The sequence below is a fragment of the Scleropages formosus genome, chromosome 1 (genome assembly GCF_900964775.1).
Source record: "Scleropages formosus chromosome 1, fSclFor1.1, whole genome shotgun sequence".
NCBI lineage: Eukaryota > Metazoa > Chordata > Actinopteri > Osteoglossiformes > Osteoglossidae > Scleropages > Scleropages formosus.
In genome coordinates this window covers 46,046,372-46,070,208 of record NC_041806.1, presented here as the reverse complement: position 1 = coordinate 46,070,208, position 23,837 = coordinate 46,046,372, and the positions used below count along the sequence as shown (strand labels likewise).

Sequence of the window (23,837 nt, the reverse complement as noted above, 5' to 3'; positions counted from 1 at the left end):
CTGTTCGAAATATTTTGCTGATGTTAAGTGCTTCCCTGTTGTTCAGGGAGTATGCTGGTTCCTCAGCTCATGAGCAAAAATGGGCCTAGATGCATTTGCAACTCTAAAGTTACCACCAAGTGGAAAATATAAAAGGGATTCTGTAAAAATCTGATGTACCTATAGTAAAGGTACAGTGGAAGATTCTTAATATTTTTAATTTGTGCTACCTTAAAATTTAAGCTAATTCAAAGTGACTGCAAATAAAAGTCCGTTGTCTTATCAAACTCCTATTCAGTGCAGACCGTTGGCAGATTCTTCCCGTAGACATTCTTCACCTTGTTACCGATCACCAAAGCTCAGGATCACCAGAAATGGGCTGTAAACACTGTGGAAGGGAATTGAATCAAGGTGTTGACACACTCTTGTTTTGGTGCTCTTTACCGCCATCTATCGGCTGAACGTGTAATTACAGGTTGCTTTAGTTTTACTGTACACAGAAAATGTGGGGAAAATAGTGAAACGATAATGGAAAAATGAGAAAGAAAATGTATATATCTTTGAAAATTCCGAATGTAGCCCTTTGTAATGCGAGGACTCATGCAGCAGAGTCAAAGCTCTGTTTTTTCAATCTGATGCCAGGTATATTATCCAACCTCTCAGGAGTTCCTTATGTTAGGAGTTTTGGTGTTTTTCCTGAGGTTGTGAACAGTGCTGGTCTTCCCACATGTCTGTTTCTGGTGATTTCCTCTAAAGGTGAATCCACTTTTGGAGACTGGCTGTGCTGTTTCACTCTGCACTTCTCTCTCGATGTGCCTTTACTGCCATATTTCTGAATCTTTTTCTTTTTATTTAAACCATCTTAAGCAATTGGAGTGAATTTATTTGTTGTGACACAAACACTGATCCAGCAGTTTGGTACAGTTACCATGTGTACAGCGCAGTTTAACCAGCAAATGTAATAATGACCAGTCTGAAAAAGACATGTATGCGCAGTGCGAGACACCCCCCCCCCCCCCCCCCGACACCCCCGCGCTGATGTTTGCCGTCAATCCTGTATAAAGGTGTGTGAAGTGGAGATCACATGTGTGGAAGACAAAACTGCAATGTGTGCACTTTGTAGTTCTTAATACCTGTCATGAACTGGATGCGGTGTGGAGATCAGTGTATGTTAATCTCAGTTTTGGTTTGTCTCTGTCATCACCTGTGTGTCAACCCCCCCCCCCCCCCCCGGTCTGTGTGTTACGGTCTCGATCCATTTCTTAACAGGAACACTTCACTGTATGACCATACTACTGTTAGACAGTTTTGGTAGAAAGATTTTTTTTTTAAAAATGCTCTCCAATGTGAAAATTGGAACTTGTACATTAAATTAAGAGAAGAGATTCTGCTCAGGCTGTTATTTGACTTGAATGTCCAACCTATTCAAGTGTAAATGCTTTAACCGCTCGGTGCTCATTGACACAGTTGGCCCATCACTTGTGACCGACAGTAACCGCAGGGAACAGGGGTCATTCCACTGTAGGACAAGGAATTAAAGCTGCTCTCATTCTAGATGTGTCCGAGGGGCTTCTTAGACCCCTGCAGTTGGGAAGCGTGTTTCCCGGAGACTCTGCTGTAGTGTCGGCTGTACGTGCAAGATGTGGGTTAAATTTATATTTATTCATTTAGCTGATGCTTTTCTCCAGAGCAACTTAAAATGTTAAGATATTTACAATTATTTACCAATTTATACAGCTGTGTCATTTTACTGGAGCAATTTATGGTAAGTACCTTGTTCAAGGGTACTACAGCTGGAGCTGGGAATCAAACCTGTGACCTTTGGGTCCAAAGGCAGCTGCCCCTAAATACATAACTGATGCCAGATGAAGTAACACAATCTAAGTATTTTTTTCCTCATGTATTCATTTGCCCGATACCTTTCTCTGCAGTGATTTGAATTATGTTTGAACACTAAGATGCTTAGAACTTTTTACCCAGTTATACAGCTGGGTTATGTTCTCCCTACATTCCAGTGGGTTTCCTCATAAGTCCTGTTTCAGTTGACTTGAAGAATTCAGAAAAATTGCCCATTGTGTGTTTTGCATTCCTTAGATGTACAGATGGGTGAAAGAGTATAGGTAAAAGTGTCAGCTAAATCCTAGTTGTGTCACTTTGGAAAAAAACATCCGCTAAATGAACAAAGGTAAATGTAATTTTTATTGTTTTAATTCCAGGTAAAAACAGGAGTGCTTCAGAAGCAGTGGAAATTGAACCCAGGTTGTCTAATTGTAAGACATCAACCCTCACTGCTACTCCAGCTACTGTCTTAAATAGTTTAAATCCCTTCATATTAGTTTAACACGAAATCAGCGTTAAATTGATCATTTTAGGGACTCAAACTCATGTTTTTATGACGTTACCCTTGTTCATCTGTGTATCGGTATGACTTACGCTCAATTTTTTTCCTTGTAACTTTGTGAACAGTTGCAGACTGCAACTTCAGGTATTTGATTGGTCTCAAGAGTCAAAGAAAGCACCCCATTGAGGTCATTGGCACTATAGGGGCAGCTCTGTGTTTGCAGTATCACTGGGGATGTACAGCCAGACACAATATTCCATACACATGTCCATCTCTTGCTGTGAAGGTCATGTCTTTTTTTTTTTTTTTTTTTTTTTTTGCTTTTCGAGTTTATTGTCATAGGTACAAGTACCATGTACAAGTATCATGAACTTCTTGAATGCTTCTCCACAGACTATGGACGAGACAGAGACAATACAAATACTGCATAAAAAAAACAAGAGTGAGTAATGCAATAGCAATGATAACAATAAATAACGGTAACAGTAATAAATTTTATCTGGCCATCTGGAGACTGAAATGTTTGTTTAGAATTTTGAGAAATGAAGAACTAAGGCATTTCCTTTTGAGACGAAGCCAGGCTCCTTCGGCAAACGGGTGCACACAATGCAAACGCCCTGGAATCTCGATTATACTTTCAAAGCTGTGCGTGCAGGTCCTGCGAGGGGTGTGTTACCGTCAATGTTTTGGGTCCTGGCATGTTACTGATGAGATCAGAAGGAGCCAAACGAGTTCCTATATTCCTGTTGGAAATGCCAGGGCTGACTGTGGCCATCCCTCGAAGCGGATTTACATTTACAGTCATTCATTTAACAGATGCTTTTGTGCAAAGTAATGTACATCTCATAGAAAATTCAACATGTGCATTACATTAGCAGGAAGAGAGACTTAGATGCAGGGGCATGATTCTAAAGATGAAGATGAGACTGAAACACACAGTGTCCTCTGGCACGTGGTGCAAATACCCACTTCTCCACTTTGTCCTGAGCACCTGTGCTGGAGATTTTGCCGGATTACCATAATCTTGATTGAAAAGCCTGGCCAAGGTGCGTGTCACAGAGCTGCGCGGACAGAGCGGCGCCTCTGTACGGGAGCGCGAGTCTGCAGCCCGGCCGCTGCGTTACCGTGACAACCCTGCTGTCCTCCAGTCTCACCCTTCTGAGGGTACATTAAGGTTACAGCCCCTCCTTCTGTATTTAAGATCATAGCTGGAATGCAGCAAAACAAATGGAAAGTGTTGCAGTATTCTTGCACAGTCCAAAACTAAAATGTATCCACTATCAACGAAATTAATAAATGATACACATATTTTCAGAACCGCTTGTCCCATATGGGGTCGCGGGGAACCGGAGCCTAACCGGCAACACAGGGCGTAAGGCCGGAGGGGGAGGGGACACACCCAGGACGGGACGCCAGTCCATCGCAAGGCACCCCAAGCGGGACTCGAACCCCAGACCCACCGGAGAGCAGGACTGCGGCCCAACCCACTGCGCCACTGCACCCCCACTAATAAATGATAATGAACTTTATTTATTCATTGATCTGATGCCTTTCTCTTTAATTTCCAACATTAAACTTGCACCTTAAACTACTTATAATTTATGGATTTATACAGTTCGGTATTTCTTATTGTATCAATTCAGGATATAAAGTATCGAGATCAAGGGTTTTACAGCAGCAGTGGGGATTTGAACTAAGGACCTTTCATTTCAAGGTGATGGCTATAACCAGTGCACCATGTGTTTAGATGTTCTGCATGTGATATTACTCCCATCCAATTTGCTAAACCTCAGTGCTTGGTGTGCACATGTGGGTGTATATACACACACACACACACACACAGCCCAACAAAGGTGACCTCAGGGGTGCTTGGTTGGCAAACACCCGCTTAACACAAATACACATGACTGGAGCAAAACAATGAGCAGAATCATCTTTATATTATCGTTTCAATACAATTCCTGTTGCACTAATAAGATTAGCGGAGATTTCCTAAACAACGGCTCTGTGGCTCGCCAAAGCTTACAGATCGGTGCTTGCGTGACGCAGCTCTCTCCTCTTTTTCTGCACTCCAAATTTAGCTGCCCCGGCCAACAGCCCTGGAGTTGGAGAAGGTGCCTGCTGGGGGAGGGGTAGGAACCTTTTAAGGGTTAGAAACCTTTTTAGGCATCGTTTTATATAGCAGCTCATTTTCTGAGCTGCAGAACCTCTTGCAGTACAAGGATTTTCAATTACTGCCAACCCACCAGGGTCTTAAGTAACACACCCCTCATTCCTGTCGAAAAAGATGAAGGAGAACCACCAGAGTGAAGGCTGGTGTACCGTGTTTACTGGGTTCGGGAGGGTGTTTCCTCAGGGGAACGGCATACATCGGCACACACGCTACTTGTCATCTTGAAGGTCCTGGCCCTTCATCCCTAGTCACCTGACCAGCTCACAGCAGGTAGGTGGCCTGCCGAGAGCATCAGGGAAAGGGCGATGTGGTGAAGCTGAGTAGATACCTTTGTGCCACAGCATGGCCAGAGCGCACATTTATGACCCCGACACCCGAAATCCATCCAGCAGCTGCACGGCTCCACTCCCGATGGCCTGGGGCAGAGCAGAGACGCCCCAGCGTCAGTGAACCTGTTAGGACATGAACTCCCAGCATTCCTTGCAGTGTTTTGCCACAGGAGATGAATGCTGAGAGAAGGTGGCGTGTGCTTTACAGTCCACAGAAACTGCCCTGTGCCACAAAAATACTAGAAGCTGTTACATCGACAGCCCAGGTGCAGTAACAAATACCTAAAAGCAGGATAAAATGTTTACTCACAGTTCTGTATTGCAGTCTCTCAAAGGAGAATCTACGTTCTTAATAATGAATTATGAATTTGTTCACAATCTGCAGACTAACTCAGGGTGAGTATGTGCTTGTGAACGAGTTGGACACACTCGTGCATCATGTGGACCCCCCATGGCAGACAAGGGATGTAACTCTACTGTAAGCGCGCCAGGTACTCGCCATTCCAAAGCGGTTTGTGTGACCTGACGCAAGGACCCGCCGCCAGGACACGGCCTCACCCAGTCATGTGGTAGAGTGACATTTCACTCTCTAGGTGTCATAGCTCTTAAGCTATTGCTGTACCTTTACGTCACAACCTTTTCACCTCACTACTGTATACGCTACTTGTGCTGAGTCAACATTGCAGCCTCCCATATCCCTGCAGCTCACCATGGTAAAAGATGACAACAGAGGACCACGCCAAGACACAGCCTACCCATCATGTGTCTGTTTTTAGTGCACACTTCTGAGGTATTCCTCCCCCACTCCCCATCCTGGCACGTCACCTCAGTGAAAGGCTGCTCACAAAAGAACGGGAACGTTCTCAGGCCTGTGGCTAATTTCAGTTCAAACACTGAGCGACGGCCGCGGTCACTGTGGTTTCACCGTGCCCTTCGAGAGAACGTGCTCCTCCCAGCAGCCCCCCCTCCTCCCTGGGCGCGGTCCCGCCACGGTATTTCGACGTAAACACCTCACAGTTTTTTCAAGAAGACAACAACTTCAGCTGTGAAGCAACACCCCAGAACGATCACTTGCCACAAGTACAATGTCTCAATGAGCACAGTAAAAGAACTACAATAATATAAAAATCTAAACAGTGACAACTTTTGACACTTTAGTAGAAAAACAGTGGCAAAGCCTCACTAATAAAAAACTGGAATCAGTATCTTCAGTGGGAGGCACAGTGGTGCAGCGGGTTTGGCTGGGGCCTGCTCTCTAGTGGGTCTGGGGTTCGAGTTCTGCTTGGGGTGCCTTGTGATGGACTGGCGTCCTGTCCTGGGTGTGTTTCTTCCTCCTCTAGTGTAATGCCCTGTGTTGCCGCGTTAGGCTCCGACTCGCCGCAACCCTGCTTGGGACAAGTAGCTTCAGCCAATGTGTGTATCTTCATCAAATACAAACTTCCTAATACACAGAAATGCAGACACTTAGCAGAACACAGGAAAGAGTAAATTCACAGTAACCTTCCAGGTTCCCACTTATATCTTAGATGTAGTAACGCAATTAACGTTAAGGGCAGCAGGTGGCGTAATAGTTAGACATGTGGCTCTGCAATCAAAGGACCTGGGTTCAAATCCCACTGCTGCTGTAGCCACTGAATCACCTGATACAGTAAAAATACCCTGCTGTATAAATGTGTAAATCATTGTAAAGCTGATGAAACAACATCACAAATTGCCTTGAATAAATTTAATATCAATAAATAAATGTATGGTGGTGTTATCTCACTAGTTTGCCAGAGACTTGCCATTAGTGCCCTCAAAAATAGGCAGTTTGGAGTCAAACAAAACACACTGGAGTCCACAACTGCTTGACAGAACTCCTTTCGACAGGACCTCCCACTGAGAAGTAGTTCAAGGGTAGGAGGGGATTAGTATGTCGTGAGCCTCAGCGCCTCCTCAAAGCCTTCCTCACAGCGCACCACCGGGTAGGGTTTTAAGCAGTTATAACAAAGTTACATGTAATTTAACAGTCCAGCTTTCACCGTGTAAATACTGAGACTTTATATATGCTTGTGTAATTTTTTTTTTAGTTTTAAAGTAAAATCATTCTGTTTCGATTGCCATTTTTTGAGAGAAAAATAATGTTTGTGCCAAAAAGCTCCAACTTAAAATGTTGGATTTGTGTACAAAGTTACTTGCAGTGATTTACCCATTTATATAGCTAAGTGATTTTAACTGTACCAATTCAAGAGGAGTACCTTGGTCAATGGCACTGCAGTAGGAGGTGGAATTTGAATCCAGGACCTCTGATAGGAAGAAAACAGCTCTAACCATTGCAGCATCTGTTGCTCCTGTATCACAGAGATGTTTAGAGATCGCCATCTCCACCCAGTATGGGAAAAGTTTGGATTTAAAATGTGGAGACCTCAGTTCAACACTTCCTTGGAGAAAGTGTCTGGAAGCACAGCCACAAAAGTACCACGTTCCTCTGTGTCCAGTTCTGAAAACGACTAGGGAGCCTCTGGCACTTCCTGTCCTTCAGGAGGGTTTGAGTCCATTCACCACAATGGCAGGGAGTCCTGCGTCCTCCACAGCAACGCCTGGAAGCTCTGTGCAGCCAAAGTCTCCAAGAGCAAGCCAATGCACACCGCCAAGAAAGAGAGTCTTCTGCTGCTGTTTAAAATGACTGCCATTCCAGAAAGAAAGGGAAAAACAATGAGGAGTTTTGCCAGAACAAAAACTAGTGAGGATGAGCTTAACGACAATGCAAATAAGAAGTACAATGTGCTGAACATTTCAATATCCTATTTTGTTGCACAGTGTAACAGGCCCTGGGGAGACGCTCCCCCCTATTGGTCTACATCTCACTGTCCTCCTCCTTGAAATCACGGACCCCCTGTAATCAGGATTAAGTAAACAAGTGAAATGACTTATTATGTACACCCTAATAAAATGATGAGATTTACAAGACAATTTTTCATAGTGGTACTACATTATTATCAGTGTTTTTCTATAAAAATATGCCATGTCTTAAGTTTATTAAATTTTCCGCTGAAAACAGCTTAAACAGCTTATCATATTACTCATAACCCTTTCATGCAAGAGGACATTTTGGTGAAATGAGTCACTCTAAGAACATTTCTCGAGCTTGCAGCAACAGAACCATCTCGGGATTTAAACTTGCAGCCTAATGGATACGGATTAGTTCCTAACCACTCACTACTCTACCCACCTCGGATGGCCTGGGAGTTGGATGTGAGCACAAACAGGCGGAGGAGGGCAAAGCAGAGAAGGGAGTAATCGTGCTCCCAAATGACGGCAGGGATCAACAGCAGTTTGCCGTAGCATGAGAGCAGCAGGGCCTTCAGCAGGGGCTCCAGCTCCAGGCTCGACCCCTGGAGCCTTTGAATAAGCCAGAGGAAGGCTAGCACACCACCCAGGAAAATGCCCAGCTCTGCCAAAGAGAACAAGGACCTCTGACGCCGGCATTCTATGCACGTAAAACTATCGAGAACAGGAAGCAGCTCAGAAGAACATCCGCACATCTTTATCCTCCTGAGGTACATCCATTATATTTGGACAGATGTTTTTAAGGGTACCACACCAATTGTACGCGCTACAGTGCTGAGTCCTATGAAAAGTTAGAGAGAATGTTCTATGGGCTTGAACAACATCGCAGAAATGCTATTAGTATATGAATGAATGAAAAAGCAGGCTGAGCGAGTCTCACAATAAGACACATTACATTTATTTATTTGGCAGCCACTTTTCTCCAAAGCGACTTCCAACAAACTCTATGTAGTGTTATCAACCCACACACCTTATTCACCGCAGTGACTTACACTGCGAGATACACTACTGACACTGGGTCACTCATCCATACATCAGTGGAACACACTATCACTCACACACTACGGATAAACCTGAACAGCATGTCTTTGGACTGTGGAAGGAAACCAGAGCACCCGGAGGAAACCCACAGACACGGGGAGAACCTGTAAACTCGACACAGACTGAGCAGGGATCAAACCCATGTCCTCGCGCCACCCAGGTGCTGTGAGAGAGCAGTGCTACTCGTTGTGCTACCGTGTCGCCCATCCACATCCCACATACCCAGCGTGGCCAGGCCGAACATGCCGTAGAACTCCCATTCTGTGGTGTATCGGATGATGTCCGCCGGATCCGCGCTCTGCTCAGACCCTTGCAGCCGTGACCACCGCAGGTAAGCCTCACACAGCAGGCAGAACACGCACAGCTTCCAGTGAATCTGGAGATGAAGGGAAAGGAGAGGAGTTGTTCCTCAAGCTTCAAATGCTGCTGCAATGAAATGGAACGTAACAATGACACGCGACTCTTTACTTCATCCAGCAGCGATGAATGTGGAGAGAAGGGTACCGTACTCACGTTGATCTTTGTATTAAACAAAATGTGTCGGAAGGCTTGAGTTTTGCACAAAATGGCATCAATCAGAATTATGACTGGATCATATTCGATATATTTGTCCACAGGTTTGTGGCAGGAGCCCTGCAGGAAACAACACAGGACAACAACTGTTTTCCTCCTGCATAAGCACACAAATTGGCACAGCTCAAGGTTTGGGCACTGGAAAGCAGATACAATTTTAATGCAACTAGCATAATAATAACAACAATACTAAAATGATTATTGCACGTCTTAACTGAAAGTTATCCAGAATAGTACCCAGTCCCAGGCCAGTGCACACAACATACACACAGCCAGGCAGATTTCAAGAACAACAAGTACAGTGCAGATAAGTTAAATGAAAACAGACGTTGTTTTCCATATTTATTTTACATACGCATATTGAAATTTTCAAAATGCCATTGGTATAGTCCCGGTAGAGCTCAAACGCATCGGCACTGCACTCCACACATCTAAAAGGCGCCCCGGCCATGCTGCCGTGTTTAACAACGTCAACCTGAGCACCAACTTCCGGGAGTCCACTTCCTGGATTTGGCGAGGAAGAGGGATTCGCTATGATGCTTTCTGGGAAATGTAGTTTTTCGTTTACTCATTGACGTAAACTCACAGCCGACCTCCCTGGGGGGGGGTGACAACCAACGCAAAGTAAACTACATTAACCAGGCGCCGCCGCTCCAATCCGGTAAAAGGACGCGAATACGGCATCTTCTCGGGAGATGTAGTCTATCACGTACAATTACACGCGATTGAAATTCCATGCCTCAATGGGGGGGGGTTGCGGATACCCGTCGCCAAGAAACTACAATCCCCAAACACCACTGCTTCTAACCTGTATATGACACGGAACATGGCACCTGCTGGCCGGGGTGCTGTTGTGGTAGCGCTGTTATTGCTGTATTTGTGCCCAGCAGCCCTTTCCTCGGAGTTTTTTTCTACCTTGACGTTCTTCAACAGCGAGCTGCACAAGCATGGCTGCAGCTCCCCATCCGAGTGGGAGGAGTACGCGGCGGACTGTGGTGAGAGTTTGGTTGTGCCACGTCCTCCACTGTCAAGTGTCCCGGTGCAGCAACGAGTCTCTTCCGGGTCCAATGACAGGAGGCTGGACATGCGGGACTGAGGACTGAGTGTAGAGGACTGGACAGGATGACTGAGTGCAGCGCACTAAGTTAAGTACAGAGCACTGAGAAATGAGTAGGGAGCAATCAGAATATCTGGGGCTGATGATGGTTGCAAGGCTTGACAGGGATGGCTGCAGGGTGATGAGGGGAGGATGGATGAGGGAGACACGCGCACAGGGCAGGGAGAGTGATGACTGAGGCAGGAGGAGTGACAGCTGAGACATGAGGCCAGGAGACAAGGGAAGGGAGAATGATGACTGAGGTATGGGGGCGGCACATGGGTAGGGAGAGGACAGGGTGATGACTGGGAGGGAGGAATGAGGCCTCAGTGTTTCAGGCTCAGTCAGCTAATAACCACAAATGTGTGGTGCAGCTGGTAGCATAGTGGTTAGAGCTGCTGCCTTTGGACCCCAAGGTTGCAGGTTCAAATCCCACCTTCTGCTGTATTACTGTTGAGTCAAGGTACTTACCCTAGATTGCTCCAGGGAAAATTACCCATCTGTGTAAATGGGTAAATAATTGTAAGTTGGTGTGGAGAAAAGCATCAGCTAAGTGAATAAATGTTTAAAAAAAAAAAAAAGGTCCCATGAACCTTAAGAAACTGACTGGTTCAGGTTCAACATTACAGCACTTTACTGTTAAAATAATTGTAAAATTTCTGTTGCCTTGGCTGCAAAGATGCACACCTTGCTATGTGACAGCTGCTGTAGCGTCAGTGTGCAGCTTAACATGTAATGCAGCTAATGGCAAACTCATGACCTGATGCTGGAAGGATCAGCTTCGCTTCCCCTAACGGTGTTCGTGTGTGTGTGTGTCCTTTCCCCAGCAGAGTCCTCCATCCTCCAGCTGGATGATCCAGACTGCGAGGAAGGCGGGAATCCGCCCTGCGAGTCAGTCTTCTCTCTTAACGCTGAGAAGATTGTGGTGAGATTGCTTTTCTTTTCTGCCTGATTTCTGGGTTGCTTGAACCCCGTCTAGGTCATGCCGGTCAAAGTTTGGCTTCATTCTACATGAACAGATAAACATTGTTTCAAAATAACTTGAGCTTAAGGAGAGCTCAGTGGGAGAGCTCACTCAAGATCACCAAAATCGGTCCGTAGTTTGGACGACGCGGATGTCTTTTCAACAGAATGCCTTCATCAGCGAGCAAGTTTATAGCGTAAGCAGTGACGTATACTCGCTGCGGAGATCACGTGGCAGTTTGACATAATTGACACAACGTATCAAAAATATTTGCCGTGCAGATTACGATAAACAAAACCTTTAATCAACAGAATTAAAAAGAATAGTGCAGAAAGACAACTGAAACATATACTTCTTTACACATGTCTGTAGGGGGGTACGGTGGCGCGGCGGGTTTGGACGGGGCCTGCTGTGTGGTGGGTCTGGGGTTCGAGTCCTGCTTGGGGTGCCTTGCGGCCGACTGGCATCCACTCCAGGCTGTGTCCTGTGTTCTTGGGTTAAGCTCTGCTTTGCCATGACCCCACTTGAGACAAGCAGTTGTAGACGTTGCGTATGTATATACATCTGTACTCACACAGATATAGATGTATATACCTTTACACATTCAAATGAAGAACCAAAATAACCAAAAATTGGGTAAGAAGAGGTGCATGTCAGGGTGGCGCAGCAGGCTTGGCTGGGTCCTGCTCTCTGGTGGGTCTGGGGTTCGAGTCCTGCTTGGGTTGCCTTGTGATGGAGTGGCGTCCCGTCCTTGGTGTCCCCCCCCCCCCCCCTCAGCCTTGCACCCTGTGTTGCCGGATTAGGGTCCTGTTTGCCGCAAGCAGCTTCAGCAAAGGTGTGTGTGTGTATGTGAGGTGCATATCATGATGAACTGGATTTAAACAGTGGTGCATAGAGATATCGTATGTGTCTATTCACCAGTAGTAAAATTAATTAAAAGGTCAGGGTAAGTGTAAGTAATTGTGTTGTTAGTGAAAATACTGACAAAAATGTGTCAGAATTGGGGGTCAGGCTACTTAAAATAATATGAATACAGCCTCATTATATAAAATATAGGAAAGATTATCCAGGCAGTGTTTCAGGGGATTTAAATAATGCATAAATTGCACTTTTGTACAATTTAAATAAAGGGATTTAAAAAGGGATTTAAATAATGCGTAAATTGTACTTTTGCTGAGATGTACGTCGCTTTGGACAAAAGCATCTGCTAAATGAATAAATGTTGATTTAATTTAGGTGGAAATGGAGCACAAATAAATTCCTGTACTTCTTGACTTGATTTACACTTAGCCTGGTAGCTTTCCAGACTGGTCAGTTTAAATGCCTGCCTTGTTGGATTGCGTGTTCTTGGACGTTACATTGGTTTGAAGAAAACTCATTTGTCTTAGTTGTTTACCGATATAGACAGTATTTAATGTTGTAACCATTACCAACCTTACTTGTATCTCCAGAGCCAGGCAAAGTTGTTCATTGAGCAGAAGCGGTTCCCTTTCCCTGTCGATAATTACAACACAAATGAAGAGCTGGGTAAGTCAACTACTAATACGCTGATATTTATGCGTTTAAAAATGCTTGTGTGTATATCTGTACAAATCTGGTCTTGTCAAATGAATTAAGGTGTCTCTCCCTCCCTCTCAGCAATAGGTTATGTGCTCATTGCCAACGGCCTGTATGACGAGGCCATCAAGCACTTTTCCTTACTTTTACAGGTTTGTAGAGTTGTTTTTACTAACATTTTGCTGCCTTTATGCTGTGGTATTTAATAGAACTGTAGTTGTAAATTGTCAAAATTTATTCACATTGTAAATCCTACAGATGAAGTAACCGTATCAGTATCGGCAGAGGTTGTACAGCGAAAGAAGATCAGATGTGGCTGTGTGATTAGTCTGTGTTTTTCTGTCGATTTGGGTTCCTTCTCCGCAATGCAGGCCGACCCAGAGTTGATCAGTGCCATCTACGGCAGGGGGATAGCCTACGGAAAGAAGAGCCTGCAGGTAGCTTCCCTATTCTTTCCACAGTCCCCAAAGTGCTGAAACAAGCAAATTCTTCCCAGGGGAGATATAAAGGCATCAGCGTGTTTGGGTGAAGACTGGTAAAGGCCAAGGGTGCGCTCTGCTCTCTCTAATGGTGTGGCTGTGCCGTTGTCTCCCCACCTGCAGGACATTAAGAACGCAGACCTGGCCTTGTACGAGCTGAGCCGGGTGATCGCCCTGAAACCGAGCCACCCGGAGGTGTACGAGCAGCGAGCCGAGGTGTGTGTCTAGCTTGTGTGTTGTCATTATGAGAGGGGTTTCGCTGGTCTCCGTTCCAGTGCATCTCCTGAGTGGGTAGATGATCGAAGGTACATTGGCCATGATGTCCACAGACAGGCGTTCGTCTCGTATTTGAGCTTAATTGAATGAATCCATAAAAGCAGTTCACACCAGATGAACCTTCAACCCCTGCGGTCTGGCAGATCCTTTCTCCGCTGGGGCGGATCAGCGAGGCTCTGAGTGACCTCTCCAAAGCCATCCAGTTGCAGCCGTCGGCCCGCCTCTACAGACACAGGGGGACGCTGCTCTTCATATCCGAGGTGGGTCTCGGCCCAGTATTGGGGTAGCGAAGGTCTCACTCTGAGAGAGCAACTTCTGGGCCACAAGCACTGTGAAGTTGTTTCCTGTTCTGTCCCTTTGTAGTCAAAAGAACCAAGGTTGTAATCCCACCTTCTTCTGTAGTACCCCTCATCCATGTGCTTACCCTGAACCAGTACAGTGAAAATGACCCGGTTTTATAATTGAGTAAATAATTGTAAGTAGTTTAGTATAGCTTTGTTTTCTCTGAGTTGCCCATCACTTTGGGGACAGAAAACTGGCCCTGGAAAACAAGAAGCCACAGAAATGTCTGCCTGCTCCTTTCCTTCCACCCAGGACTACGTTGCTGCCATGGAGGACTTCCAGCAGTCTTTGGAGCTGAAGAAGAATCAGCCCATTGCCATGCTCTACAAAGGCCTGACGTTCTTCCACAGAGGGATGCTCAAGGTAACGGCCTCGGCGCTGGACGATAATCTCGGGCGTGATGACTTTAACAGTGGTACTGAGTTTACCGCGACCTGCTCGGATCTAATCCCCTCGCCTGTTCCAGGAAGCCATTGAGACGTTCAAAGAAGCGCTGACACTGAAATCCAACTTCATAGATGCATACAAAAGTCTTGGGCAGGCTTACAGGTAACACCCACCCCCTGCTGACAGTTTGTTGTGTTGTGACACTTACCCTCCCTAGGTGGGTTTCAGTGCCACCTTTGTCCTCAGCGTGTATATTGGTGTGACTACAAATGCAAGCTACATGCCAGTTTTTTTTTTTTTTTAAATATTTCCCTGTGTGTGTGTGTATGTGTGTAGAGAGCTAGGTGACTTTGAAGCTGCCATGGAGAGCTTCCAGAAGGCTCTGCTGTTGGACCAGAACCACATCCAGTCCCTACAGCTGCGGGGGATGATGCTGTATCACCACGGCAGTCTCCAGGAAGCCATCGGCAATTTCAAGGTGACCAGTGTGTCTGTACTATACTGTACCGTACAGGACTAAACCATATTATACCATATTGTACTGTATTGCATGTGCTTTGCATTAGTTTATTTAGCAGATGCTTTTCTCCAAAGTGACATGGACTTCAGTGTAAATACCTAATTTTACTGTACTATAGCCCACCAAAACATATAGTATCATACTATACTGTAACATATTATATCATACTGTACCGTATTATGTGATATTCAGTTCTACTGTTGCCATAGTAACATGTACAGAATATTATGCCATTCTGTAACATAGTGTTTCATACTATATTATACTGTTCTATACCATACAAGGAATGAGGAATTAAAATTTACTGTACTTACCATACTGTAATACACCATATGACCACCTTTCTCTTCTTTTGGCCACACGTGTCCCTTTCATTGCTGTGCTCCTCAGAGATGTCTGCAGCTGGAGCCCTACAACGAGGTCTGCCAGTATATGAAGGGCTTGAGTCACGTTGCCATGGGCCAGTTCTACGAAGGCATCAAAGCCCAGACGAAGGTCATGCTGAACGACCCGCTGCTAGGGCAGAAGGCTAGCTCTGAGTATCTCAAAGTGAAATACCTCCGAGGTGAGAACAGCACAGCTAATTCACAGAGGCATAAGACTGCTTTGCTGTTGCGGGTCCGTTTCCCCTCAGAGTAACAGCATGTGTCCTTTTCCCCCCCAAACAGAATATTCTCGCTATTTGCACTCTCATCTCGATATACCTGTGGCCGAGTATAATATTGATCAAGATCTTCCAGGAAACTTCAAGAACCACTGGGCAAAAAGCCTACCTTTTCTCATAGAAGACTACGAGGAGCAGCCGGGATTGCAGCCGCACATAAAGTAAGTGGTGTGTAACAGGCTGCGTTAGTCTTGAACAATGCTTTCATTTTCTGTCGTGGTCTGTTGCCATTGAGTAAAGTCATGGGACAGTGACTGGACGTTCTCTGTCTCAGCTTGTGTTAACGCCGTTGCTCTCATCACAGGGATGTTCTACCTCAGAACTTTGAAAGCTATAACACTGAAGTTCAGAAGCTTGTTTGCACTGCTGATCACCTGGGTGCCCTTATGCAGTACAGCACTCCAGGGTTTCTTCCCAATCGTAGAATACATAGAGGTAGGTGGATGGAGGACTTCACCAGTGCTGGTGTGAAGCGCTCCATGTTATTCCCATGTGGACGTTTCTTTACATTTCCGTTGTTTCCTAGCCGAAACCCTTCATTTGGGATTTCCATAAAACATTATAGTTTGATCTGCTGGCTTCTCAGCTTAAAAATGAAATTTGGACCAAAAGTCTGTTTCGAAATTGTTTTTTGCATCTACAAACTCACTTTTGCTGCTAAAACACAGACAACGAAAGGTTATTAACAGAGGTTCACATCACTTTATTAGCTGGTTAGGTTCTGTAAAAATCTTGGATGTAGCTGCAATAAATTGATACTTTGTAGCACTTTCTTATTTTTAACTTTGAGTTACATTAAAATTCAAGTTTTAATTGTTGTTTGATTCATCCCATATGAGCAGTGTTTGTCCCCCTGTTATTGATCTCCACCTCTACCAAACACTAGACACAAGCTCTTAGCATTGAGGGAACAAGTTCAATTATTGTAGTACCACTCATTTTTTCATTTTTATTGCCATTTATTGACTCTGTAAAGTATTGTCATATTCGCTCTGCTACATACAGACATTTCAAAAATAGAAAAGTGAAGAAAATGTAGTTGAAAGTAACTGGAAAATGTTTACCTTCAAAAATTTGTCACTGTGTGAGTTGTAATAGGATGAGCCAGTATAGTTGGAAATGATTATTTGTAGGGGTCTGAAACAAGGAGATGTTGTTTTCTTTACATCCTAGAATCTTATTAGATTAGGTAAGTATATGGTTTTGATGTGACTCGGCCCAATCACATGGAAGTCATCTGATGCATTTTTAAATTCCACAGTGAATGCTGCCATTAAGGACTGTTTTATACAGGAATGCCAGGCAAACACTAGAGAATCTACATTCTTATTTTTATTCTGACTGCTTTGCCTGAATAGTCAGAATTGTGGTATTCAGTAATTATTAACAGTTTCAAGTTGTTTTGTGTAAGTGTACGGGAATTAAGCTTTAAGGTTAGCTATACCTTGTACTAATGTTTTAAACAGGTATTTACCGTTTACTGTGGTTTAGCACATAGGAATTAGGATGCCTTCAGTGATGCCTGATTTTTACAGCTGGAGCTCTCTTCTTCTCCACAGCCATGGGCTTGGCAACCATAGAACTCATGCAGGCTATGCAGCGCACCTGGAGCAACTCAAAGGTGCGAGTCAACGGCAAGACCAGGCTCATGCAGTGGAGGGACATGTTCGACATCGCTGTGAAATGGAGGAGGTACGGGAGGCGTGGCCTTCACTCTGAATTACATTGTACCGGTTGAAGGCTGAAGAGCTCCACCAGTTGTTGGAATGCAGAGGTCATGTCTACACAATGGGGCTTATTATCTAAAAGCTGGATCTGCCATTACATTACATTACATAGTCTCTTGTTGTTCTGTTTTCTCCACACAGCCAGATGGCAATCAATCAATACATTGTCTTCATGTGTTTCTGGCAGAATCGCAGATCCAGATCAACCAGTTCTGTGGTTGGACCAGATGCCAGCCAGAAGCCTTAGCAGAGGATTCAACAACCATATCAACCTCATTAGGTATCTCCTAAAGCATCTCCTATCGCAGCGGTCTGTCGTCTGTGGTTCTCCTGTAACATTTTCTTTAGAAATGTCCCTGTTGTTGACTGAACAGTGTAGCTCATCTTCTTTTTTCTTCTTTTCAGAGGTCAGATTATCAATATACGATATCTGCATTACTTCGACAAAATACTCAACTTCATCAAAGACAGGATACTGGTGTATCATGGGTGGGTAGTGTTCCTCATAAGGTTTTTGATGCTCAGAGTAAACGTTATAATATATTCATAGCTATTTGTCTGTAAATTGCTCCTGTATTTCACTGTACGTGAATTTCTGTGCACTCTTCAACTTGTCAACACAATTGGCTCTAGCTCAGTTTGTCTGTAAATCACTTTTGCCACTGTCATTTAATGAAAGCACAACAATGCAGATGTCCATTGGTTTATTTGCTTGTTAGATTCTGTAAAAACTGTAGATTAAGCTATAATGAGTAGAGATACCCCGTAAGATTCATTTCATTTTGAACTTCAGATAACATTAAAATTAATTTACTTTTTTTTTACATTTCCACAGTCCCTTAAGCATGTCCAACATTCGTTATAACCACTCTAAAGTTATCTACACAATTGAAAGGTTAATAATACAGATGTCCTTTTTACAAGTTAGTTTGTAAAATTCTTGAACACAGTTATGAGGAATAAAGAACTTTTTTTCTTTTATTTATTAAATGTTTCATTAACTTCCTACAACATTAAAACTAATCAAATCAAAAAAGGTTCCTGGAGACATGCGATTCAAAAATTGCCCCCATAAGAAATGAAGTTAGTTTTGCCATAGTAGTAATTTATGTAATATAAGTTATTTCATTGTCCAGTTTTTAAGCATGGTTTTATTACCGTTGAGTTACATTAAAATTTAGTAGAAATGTTTTTTCTCTTGATCACTGACACGTGGGAACATTGGACACAATCTGTAAACACTATAGAAGTGACTTAAAGTGAACTCTCCTCATCTGTTCAAAGGCACTTTACTGCCATCTCTTGGCTTGGCAGGTCTGCTATTAGAAAAAAGTAGAAAATAGATATTTTTCCTTTAAAAAATGTGGAAAAATTTATCTTGGGAAATTTATGTCTCAACCGTTCATAACACAAGTGCACCAGAAATAATGCATTTATCCCTCTCAGGGCATATAATCCCCGAGGACTACTTGAAGTTAGACAAGCACTGGAAAGTGTCAGTAAAGTGGAGGACCTCCTCCCTATAATGAAGGTAATAGAACAGTGTAAGAATAGCAGCTGAGATTTATCCCGATGAAAGCTTTGTCTCCCTGCCTGTGATTAACAGCTGGAAAAGACTGACAGGCAGCAGAGCATTGTTTTGTTGATCTGTCTTCAAGTCTCTCACTCAGCTGTTTGTGTCCCGTTTCCTTCCTGAAGCAGTTTAACAGTAAGACTAGAGACGGCTTCACAGTGAACTCCAAGGTGCCCAGTCTGAAAGACCCAGGGAAGGAGTATGATGGGTTCACTATAACCATCACTGGCGACAGGTCAGTTTCTGTTTCGGTGTTTCCACAAAAGTGGTGTTCTGGGAATTCTTGCAGTGAGCCGTGTCACGGAAACCGATGTTTCATGTGTCTGGTGAGCAGGGTAGGCAACATGCTATTCTCTGTGGACTCCCAGACCACGGAGGACCGAACGCAGCAGTACCAGTCTGAGATTGAGTCGCTCTACAAGGACTTGACCTCTAAGGGCAAGGCACTCATGATGTCCTCAGACCTCGCGGTATGGTCAAACCCTCTCCACGTCCTCAATTCAATTGCCTTATATTAGTCCTCAACGAGGTCCTGCACTTGCATAAATACAAAGCCATTGTAGCTGGTTTTTAAATTAAAGGCTTGCTTGAACGTCCCGAGTTTTCCTTTACCTTTTGGAATTTAAAAAAAATATGCAGCCGTATTTAATTCTGGCAGACTACAAAACTGGCTTATGACACTGGACATTCTGTTCTGTCTGAAATGAACTCCTTAAAATAACAGCACCATCTGGTAGCTGTGGTGTTCACAAGGTGCGAGCTGAACTTCCAGATCCTTGGAGTCTTTCACAGCGCTAGCTCACAGAAACTCCCACAGAATTACAGCTGAAAGATGAACTCTGAGAGCTGCAGGAATGTGAGAAGCCTTGTGTTGAACTCGATGTCAAAATCCACTGTGTTTATGATCCCCTGACGTTTGTTCTCTTTCTCCAGGATGCAGATGCTGTGTGTAACTTGGTTCTGTATCTGGTCTATTACTTCTGTAACCTGATGCCTCTCTCCAGAGGTTCCAGGTACGTTTCCAGACCATTCTCAGGCAGTGTGTATGATGAAAGTGTGAAAGTAAGCAGCACACCTGTTAGAGTTTATTTGATTCAGCTAAGGTTTCTCAGCCAGGTTTTTTTTTTTATTTTATTTTATTTTATTTTAGCGTTGTGGCATACTCCGTTGTGATGGGAGCACTGATGGCCAGTGGCAAGGAGGTGATAGGAAGAATTCCTAAGGGAAAGGTAAAGGGACAAAATTTAAAAAATTATTCATCTGTTTTTTTCCTCCTGATGAAAATCATATATATAGTGCCACTTAAAGCATGTTAACTCCTTGTGTCCCTTAGTTTTACCACAAAATTATTATTTTAATCAGATGCAGTCATTGTCATTTGGCATAACAGGTGTGTAATGACCAATTCCATATGTTGCTTTAGAGGAAATTATATGTGTGGCAGAAACAGAAGTAGTGCAGGTACAAAAATATTAACCCCAAGGTGCATTGGTCATACCAAGTAGGTTAGAAGAATCAGGTGTGTAAATAATTATTAATTTTATAAGTTTATTTTAATATTTTATACAAAAATAATGACCATCGCTATAGAGTTCACATACTTTTAAGCAGCACTGTATTATATGGGTATAAAACAATGACTAAGACAAGAACTACAACTTCTGGTAATTCAACAAAAGTGTAAGTACATTAGTGTAAAACAAATGTAAAAATAAAAACTGTATTATTATTGCTTTTTGTTTCAGCTGTTGGACTTTGAAGCCATGACAACATCAAGCGCTGACAGCTTCAGTAAAACAGCCAAGAGCTGGATGAATCTACAGAGGTGAGTAGCTGCACTGAGAGTGATAAGTTTCACCTAAATGACTTCACTGAAGCTCTAGATGAATAAATCCATTAGAGTCAGGTTTTGTTTTATGAGAAATTGAAGTTGCATGAAAATGTAATTTGTACTGCATATTTTGTGTAACGATCAGGGGGTGCGGTGGCGCAGTGGGTTGGACCACAGTCCTGCTCTCCGGTAGGTCTGGGGTTCAAGTCCCGCTTGGGGTGCCTTGCGACGGACTGGCATCCCGTCCTGGGTGTGTCCCCTCTCCCTCTGGCCTTACGCCCTGTGTTACTGGGTAGGCTCCGGTTCCCCGTGACCCCGTATGGGACAAGCGGATCTGAAAATGTGTGTGTGTGTGTGTGTGTGTGTGTGTGTGTGTGTGTGTGTGTGTGTGTGTGTGTGTGTGTGTATTTTGTGTAACAGGCTGTAATCAAATTTCTTCTGAGAAGCACTGTATGAGGACACAACATTAATTAAACAATTAATTAGTGTGTGAGTGACAGAGAGAGTGTGTGTGTTGCACTGATGTATGGATGAGTGACCCGGTGTAAGTAGTGTATCTAGCAGTGTAAGTCACCGCGGTGAATAAGGTGTGTGGGCTGATAACACGACAGAGAGTTCATTGGAAGTTGCTTTGGAGAAAAGCATCTGATAAATAAATAAATGTTAATGTTGTTAAATGTTAAAAAATATGAGTCTTGGTGCCGTTGAGCAGCCCTTTACCCTTAGCTGAAGCGTGGCTTCTTATGTGCTTCTCTCTTGTTTCATATCCAGCTGTTGACTGGCAAGCATCTCTCAAAAATGTAAAATTTTAATTTTGAAATAAAAAATTTTTCCCTTATTCAAAAAAGTTTTAAAGAATGTGCAGAAGTTGAAAAGACAAAGGAAAGTCTTAACTTCTCAGTTTCAAACATGAAATAAAATGCTTAGAATTTTGTAAGGCAGCAACATTAGAAATGATTTTGTCTAAATAATTATCTAATTACTCTTCATTTATTGTTTATTTCAAAATGATACAAATAGCTCAGCAGAAAATGGTTACAACCGCTAACAGAGTTTACAATGAATCCATTACGAGAATTCCCTCTTCTCATGTTTTAATAATCTTTATTTTATGCATCACATTTAAAGGCAGCTTTTCAAAGCATTTTACAGAAAAAGAAGAAAGATAAATGGTTTACAGCAATTTAAATGAGTTAAAGCCATTTACAGTTAACCTCAGCATTTAAAAAATAAAAACGGCAAAACAAAAAAGTGACAGCCTTTAAAAAGTACACTAAAAGAACAACACTGTCCATCCACTTGTACAATGCAGGGTCATGGTGGTCCAGAGCCTGTCCAACAAGCATATGGCATAGGGTACAATTTGGACAGAGCAGCACTCCACCACTGTTACATACACACTCAGTCACTCGCGCACGGACACACAATGTGTGCAATTTAGCGTCACCAATTCATCTGAAGTGCATGTCCTTCCTCTGGGAGGAAACCAAAGCACCTGGAGGAAGCCAATGCAGACACTAGGAGAACATGCAAACTCTGGGACAGACTGAGCTGAATTCAAAAACACACTCAAAACTGACAGTCCAGGTGCTATGAGGCTCCCGCTGTACCACCATCCCCCAGCTGAATAAAACAACAAATCAAAACGAGAAAATGGTAAGATACATGATGAGGGAAAGGGGTAGGGGAAAGCAAGCACACAAATGCATTATGTATTTTAAATTTTGAAAATATTAATATTAAACCTGGATTTAAAGGTAAATAGAGCAGTTTGGATATTCTGGACTTGGTTTTGAATTAGATTCCCTCCATGTTAAAAGGCAGGAATTGTGCATGTTTGCTGAAAACCCTTTTTGGCTCAGGAGCACATTTTCTCCCTACTTACTGGTAACAGAGAGTTCTTCTTATGAGAATTCATTTTACAAGCAAATCCTCACAAATGAATTACAATCATTATACCAGACAAGCCTATAAGCCTGATCAAAGTACTTTCCGTGAATTGCTCCAGTAAAAGTACCCCGATAATTGTTCAAATACTGGAACAATTTTTCCCCTCTGTCTCTCACTCCCCTGTACATATATATGCAACTACGGATGATTTTTGTTTTCAGTCTTCCATCTTGGTACTACAGTCTTCCATCGGTTGGTGAAACGTTTCCTACAATCAGAACAATGATTGAGGTTTTGAACACGGACTCGACATTACACTGTCCGAAGAAATCCTAGCAGTGACCCCAATGGATGTGGACGTGGACGTGGATATTGGCCTGACCTCCTCCTCTGCCTTCTCTGCTTATATGCTTATGGCACTCGGCATCAGAACAATCTTCAAATCACCTTCTAACAAAAGCACAATGAATTCTCTATCCTTAAGTTCAGTTTATAAATTATCCTTGTCTGCTGCTCATTTCTCGTGATGTGATGGACCCAATGCTGTGAGAAGCTTTTTTTTAAAACATTATAATTTAAGAAATTGAATGATGTTATTCCTGAATGACTATACAGGACATATTATAATAGCGGTGTCCTGCTTGTTAATTTATAATATTTCCTGAACTGGTATTAATTCCAAACAGCTCATTTAGTTTTAGAATTAAACATTTTATTCTGTTTTTGATGATAATTCTAGGATCTTAAATATTTAAGGAATATTTTCAAGCCAGTTCAAATAATTATGTGATAATTTATGCCTGGAATTATTTTTGACTCTTCATTGATTTGGTTTTTTTTTTTTTTTAAATAAAGTAATAAAACTGGAATAGTCAAAAAATACACAAGTTCTTTCTGAAGGGGAAGAATTTTGTCTGTTGCGAAGTCCTTACATTTAATTCATTATTCAGTTTTAATTTGAAATCCTGCATTGCAGTTGAGCCTATAAGCAGAGAAAGACTGTGAAAGTTTATTTAATTGATTCTTTTCAGGGCTGTGCTATTCTAAACTGACTACTGGATTATCTTATAAAAAACAAGCAATGTTTGGTTTCTTCCTTGTTTTCTTTTTGTTTTTGGAGCTCATTTGATCATTTCATATTTTCATTTTGGTGCTTTCAGAACTTTTTTACTGACTTGGACAGTGCGGGAGGGGTTTCCCTTGCATTATTATGGAGTTCCATTAAGTAAAACAATGTCTCTATTATCTCTTTCTCAACATCTTCCA

At 43.0% G+C, this 23,837-nt stretch overlaps 2 protein-coding genes across 5 annotated transcripts; one reads left to right on the top strand and one right to left on the bottom strand.

Annotated features, from left to right (window-relative positions):
- Positions 1–6,876: 6,876 nt before the first annotated feature.
- arv1 (ARV1 homolog, fatty acid homeostasis modulator) lies at positions 6,877–9,740 on the bottom strand. The gene is made up of 5 exons (XM_018742446.2): positions 9,621–9,740; positions 9,206–9,325; positions 8,915–9,068; positions 8,034–8,255; positions 6,877–7,487 (listed from the first exon to the last, which is right to left on the bottom strand). The coding sequence occupies exons 1-5, from the start codon at positions 9,714–9,716 to the stop codon at positions 7,360–7,362; spliced, it is 720 nt and encodes a 239-aa protein (XP_018597962.1). The 5' UTR covers positions 9,717–9,740; the 3' UTR covers positions 6,877–7,359.
- Positions 9,741–10,091: 351 nt separating this feature from the next.
- ttc13 (tetratricopeptide repeat domain 13) lies at positions 10,092–23,252 on the top strand. Of its 4 annotated transcripts, none has more exons than XM_018742374.2 (23): positions 10,092–10,260; positions 11,192–11,286; positions 12,777–12,852; positions 12,964–13,034; positions 13,254–13,319; positions 13,485–13,577; positions 13,781–13,897; positions 14,232–14,342; positions 14,446–14,528; positions 14,703–14,844; positions 15,277–15,451; positions 15,555–15,711; positions 15,855–15,985; positions 17,110–17,242; positions 17,465–17,557; positions 17,683–17,766; positions 18,724–18,808; positions 18,976–19,085; positions 19,185–19,320; positions 19,784–19,863; positions 20,001–20,079; positions 20,596–20,675; positions 22,793–23,252. In XM_018742374.2, exons 1-23 carry the CDS (start codon positions 10,092–10,094, stop codon positions 22,905–22,907), a joined length of 2,481 nt encoding a protein of 826 aa, XP_018597890.1. In that variant the 3' UTR covers positions 22,908–23,252. The 4 variants fall into 4 exon arrangements, with proteins under 4 accessions (XP_018597890.1, XP_018597891.1, XP_018597889.1 ...); XM_018742375.2 differs by having other exon boundaries at positions 11,189–11,286; positions 18,979–19,085; XM_018742373.2 differs by having other exon boundaries at positions 11,189–11,286.
- Positions 23,253–23,837: the final 585 nt, after the last annotated feature.